A 5,320-nucleotide genomic window follows, 5' to 3' on the forward strand; every position below is an offset into this window, starting at 1 on the left:
AATTACAATTTCTACATCAAAAATTAAAAAAATTACTGTAATTAGAAAAAAATGTAAAGAAAAAGGAATTCGAGCTAAACATATAGGGTCAAATCCACATTCAAATGGGGAACATTTTTCACGATCAAGAAATGATTTTTTTGAGATAATAAATGAGATTGTTATGAATATATTAGAGATAATAATTGTAATTAATGATGTAAAAATTAAAATAATAATTATTATATTAATTAAAATATTAATCTTTTTGATTGGAAGTCAAATATACTAGATATATTATATAAATAGTTAATTTCCTCATCAATAAATAGAAATATAAAGGAATAATCAAACAACATCTACAAAATGTCAATATCATGCAGCAGCTTCAAATCCGAAATGATGGTTTTTTGAAAAGTGGTTATTTAAGTGTCGGATAAAACAGGTAATTAAAAAGATTGTTCCAATAATAACATGAAGTCCGTGAAATCCTGTTGCTATAAAAAAGATTGATCCGTAAATTCTATCGGCAATAGTAAATGGGGCTTCAATATATTCATAAGCTTGGAGAATAGTAAAATAAATTCCTAGAATAATAGTAATGAATAATCTTTGTGATGTTTGAGTAAAATTATTTTCTATTAGTGCATGATGAGATCAAGTAATGGTAATTCCTGAGGTAATTAAGATAATGGTATTTAAAAGAGGAATTTGAAATGGGTTAAAAGCTAAAATATTTGAAGGGGGTCATATTATTCCAATTTCAATATTAGGTGCTAAACTTCTATGAAAGAAAGTTCAAAAGAATGAAATAAAAAAGAAAATTTCTGAGATAATAAATAAAATTATTCCTCATCGGAGTCCTTTTGATACTGAAATTGTGTGTTTACCTTGGAATGTTCCTTCTCGGCAAATATCTCGTCATCATTGATATATTGTTAATAAAACAATTAAATAACCTAAGATAAGAAGGTTTATGTTAAAATTATGGAATCATTTTACTAATCCTGTAACTAAAGTTATAACTCCAATAGCTCCTGTTAATGGTCAAGGTCTATAATCAACTAAATGAAATGGGTGATTTTGATTATTTGTCATTAATTAGTTTCTCTAGAATAAAGTGTTCTAAGAATAGTAATTACATAAGCTTGAATAATTGATACTGCTGATTCTAAAATTAATAATAAAATTTGAATAAAAATAAAATAATTAGTAAGTAATTAGGTATATTAATACCTGTTCTTCTTAATAAAGTGATTAATAAATGTCCTGCAATTATATTAGCTGTTAAACGTACAGCTAAAGTTCCAGGTCGAATAATATTACTAATTGTTTCAATTAATACTATAAAAGGTATTAATACTATTGGGGTTCCTTGGGGAATTATATGGATAAATATATGTTGAGTATTATTAATTCATCCGTATAATATAAATCTTAGTCATAAAGTTAAAGATAATGATAAGGAGATATTTAAGTGACTAGTACTTGTAAAGATATATGGGAAAAGACCTAAAAAGTTATTAAAAAAAATAAAAAAAAAAAGTGAGATAAAGATAAATGTTGATCCTCTAGTTCTATTTGGTCCTAATAATGTTTTAAATTCATTGTGAAGTTTGTTAGAGATGAAATTTCATAATATAAAATGTCGGTTAGGGATAAATCAGAATGAATATGGAATAAATATTAATCCAATAAATGTTCTAATTCAATTAAGGGGTAAATTAAAGATATTTGTTGATGGATCAAAAATTGAAAATAAATTATTTATCATTTTCAGGTTAAATTATTAATGTTTTTATATTTTTTAATATTATTATTATTATTATATTTGTAATCAAAAATATAAAAATTTATAATAATAAAAATAATAAAAATACAAATAAAAAAAATAAAAAAAAAAATTCAGTTAATTGGTATTATTTGAGGAATAAAAGAATATTACTTATGTAATAATTTAAATTTGACATATTTATGTTATAAATTAACTAATTCTTTCATTAGAGGTAAGTGCTAAATTACCATAGGGTGGTTTAAGAGACCAATACTTGCTTTAAGTTATCTAATGAATAATTATTAACTCAATTAATGAAATTTTTAATTGAAATTCTTTCAATTACAATAGGTATAAAACTATGGTTAGCACCACAAATTTCTGAGCATTGTCCATAAAAAAGACCTGGACGATTAATAAAGAATCTAGTTTGATTTAATCGTCCGGGATTAGCATCAACTTTAATTCCTAAAGATGGTACTGTTCATGAGTGAATTACATCAGTAGCGGTAATTAAAATACGAATTTGATTATTTATAGGTAAGATAATTCGATTATCTACATCTAATAATCGGAAATTATTAATATTTTCTCTTGAATTAATTATATATGAATCAAATTCAATATTATTAAAATCTGAATATTCATAACTTCAGTATCATTGATGTCCAATAGATTTTAGTGTAATTAATGGATTATTAAGTTCATCTAGTAGGTATAATAATCGAAGAGAGGGAAGAGCAATGAAAATTAATGTAATTGCTGGTAAAATAGTTCAAATTAATTCAATTATTTGGCCTTCTAGTAAAAATCGATTAGTATATGAGTTAAAAAATAAATTTAATATTAAATAAGATACTATAATAGTAATTATAATTAGAATAACAAGAGTGTGATCATGAAAAAAAATAATTTGTTCTATTAATGGGGAAGCTCTATTTTGATAATTAAGGTTAGATCATGTTGCCATTTCTAAAAAAAGGATAATCCTTTATAAATGGGGTTTAAATCCATTACATATAATCTGTCATATTAGAAGTTACTTAAAATAGGTAATTCATTATAAGAATGTTCAGAGGGGGGTAAATTTTGGTATCATTCAATAGAAGAGGGTATATTTAAAGAGAATAAAATAATTCGTTGATTAATTATAGATTCTCAAATAATAATAATAATTATTATTAGACAATAAAGAAATATAAGATCCAAAGGATGAAATAATATTTCATGATATAAATCTATCAGGATAATCAGAGTATCGTCGAGGTATTCCAGCTAATCCTAAAAAATGTTGAGGGAAAAATGTTAAATTAACTCCAATAAATATTGAAATAAATTGAATTTTTAATAAATAATTGTTTATTATTAATCCCTGTAAATAATGGATATCAATGAATAAATCCCCTAAAATAGCAAATACAGCTCCTATATAGATAATACATAATGAAAGTGGGCAACAACATAATAAGTATCATGTAGGGTAATATCGATAGATGAATTAGCTAAAATGACTCCTGTTAATCCCCCTACTGTAAATAGGAAAATAAATCCTAATCTTCATAGTATTGAAGGTCTATAATTAATTTGAGTTCCGTGCAATGTTGCTAATCATCTAAAAATTTTAATTCCTGTAGGAACGGCAATAATTATTGTTGCTGAAGTAAAATAAGCTCGTGTATCAATATCTATACCTACTGTGAATATATGATGGGCTCATACAATAAATCCCAATAATCCAATTGCTATTATAGCATAAATTATTCCCAAACATCCAAATGTTTCTTTTTTTCCTCTTTCTTGTGAAATAATATGGGAAATTATACCAAAACCTGGAAGAATTAGAATGTAAACTTCTGGATGACCAAAAAATCAAAATAAATGTTGATAAAGAATTGGATCTCCTCCTCCTGCTGGATCAAAAAATGATGTATTAATATTTCGATCTGTTAGAAGTATGGTAATAGCTCCGGCTAATACAGGAAGGGAAAGTAAAAGAAGTAAAGCTGTAATACCTACAGCTCAAATAAATAATGGTATTTGATCAAAGGATATATTATTAACTCGTATATTAATAATAGTTGTAATAAAATTAATTGCCCCTAGGATTGAGGAAATACCAGCTAAATGCAAAGAAAAAATTGCTAAATCTACTGATGATCCTCTATGGGCAATATTAGATGAAAGTGGGGGATAAACTGTTCATCCTGTTCCTGCTCCATTTTCAACGATTCTACTAGAGATTAATAATATTAGTGATGGGGGTAAAAGTCAAAATCTTATATTATTTATACGTGGAAAAGCTATATCAGGAGCTCCTAATATTAGGGGAATTAATCAATTACCAAATCCCCCAATTATAATTGGTATAACTATAAAAAAAATTATAATAAAAGCATGGGCTGTAACGATTGTATTGTAAATTTGATCGTCTCCAATTAAAGATCCTGGATTTCCTAATTCAGTTCGAATTAATAAACTAAGTGAGGTTCCCACTATTCCTGCTCAAATTCCAAAAATAAAATATAATGTACCAATATCTTTATGATTTGTAGAAAATAGTCATTTTCGCTTAATAAAATGGCTGAGTTAAGCGATAAATTGTAAATTTATTTACGGGAAATTTCTCTTTTATTAGTCTTATATTCAATAATGATATAAAATTGCAAATTTTAAGGTGTAATATTTACTAAGGCTTAAAGATACATTTCTTTATAAATAATTTTGAAGATTATTAGTTTAATTTAACTTAAAACCTTATAAAAAAAATAAAGTTCTAAGAATTATTCCTAATAAAGAGATAAATCTAATAATGTTAATAAAAATTAAATAATTATTTTTAATAAAAATTTTATTTCATTTTAATTTAATGGAATAAAATATTAATGAATAATAAAGAATTCGAATATAAATAAATAATATAATTAATCTTGTTATGGTAAAAATAAATGAAATAATAAATAAATTATTAGATAATAAATAATTAATAATTATTCATTTGGGGAAAAATCCTAAGAATGGGGGTAATCCACCTAAAGATAAAAAATTAATTAAAATTGAAATTTTAATAAAAAAATTTAAATTAAAATTAAATAATTGATTAATATAATAAATATTTAAGGTATAAAATAAAAAACATATATGATTAAAATAAAAAAAGAATAAAATAATAAGTAAATTAATCATAAATTTTCTCTAATAGATAAAGCTGCTAATATTCATTCCTAAATTATTAATTGATGAAAATGCTATTAATTTACGTAGTGAAGATTGATTAAATCTTCTAATTGTACCAATATTACATTTAAAATTATAACTAAAAATAATAAATTAAAATTTATATAATAAGAAATTAAAATTATTGGGGAAATTTTTTGTCATGTTATTAAAATAAAACAATTTAATCAGGATAATCCTTCTATAATATTAGGAAATCAAAAATGGAAAGGTACTGATCCTATTTTTATTAATAAAGATGAATTAATAATAATTGAAAATAAATTATCAATAAAAAAAATTTTTAAATGATAATATACATAATAAAATAGAAAATAAAAAAATTAATTGATG

The 5,320-nt window shown here is 23.4% G+C and overlaps 2 protein-coding genes and 1 pseudogene across 2 annotated transcripts; all 3 read right to left on the reverse strand.

Moving 5' to 3' along the window:
- Positions 1 to 285: 285 nt before the first annotated feature.
- Positions 286 to 1,077, reverse strand: LOC135194767 (cytochrome c oxidase subunit 3-like). The gene is given in 1 exon segment (XM_064220557.1): positions 286 to 1,077. A coding segment is annotated over 1 exon segment (777 nt). The 3' UTR covers positions 286 to 300.
- A 970-nt stretch (positions 1,078 to 2,047) lies between these two features.
- LOC135194768 (cytochrome c oxidase subunit 2-like) lies at positions 2,048 to 2,723 on the reverse strand. The gene is given in 1 exon segment (XM_064220558.1): positions 2,048 to 2,723. A coding segment is annotated over 1 exon segment (663 nt). The 3' UTR covers positions 2,048 to 2,060.
- On the reverse strand, positions 2,048 to 3,622 carry LOC135194769 (cytochrome c oxidase subunit 1-like; annotated as a pseudogene).
- Positions 3,623 to 5,320: the final 1,698 nt, after the last annotated feature.

This window comes from Vanessa tameamea, unplaced genomic scaffold (genome assembly GCF_037043105.1).
Source record: "Vanessa tameamea isolate UH-Manoa-2023 unplaced genomic scaffold, ilVanTame1 primary haplotype ctg00000058.1, whole genome shotgun sequence".
NCBI classification, from domain to species: Eukaryota; Metazoa; Arthropoda; class Insecta; order Lepidoptera; family Nymphalidae; genus Vanessa; species Vanessa tameamea.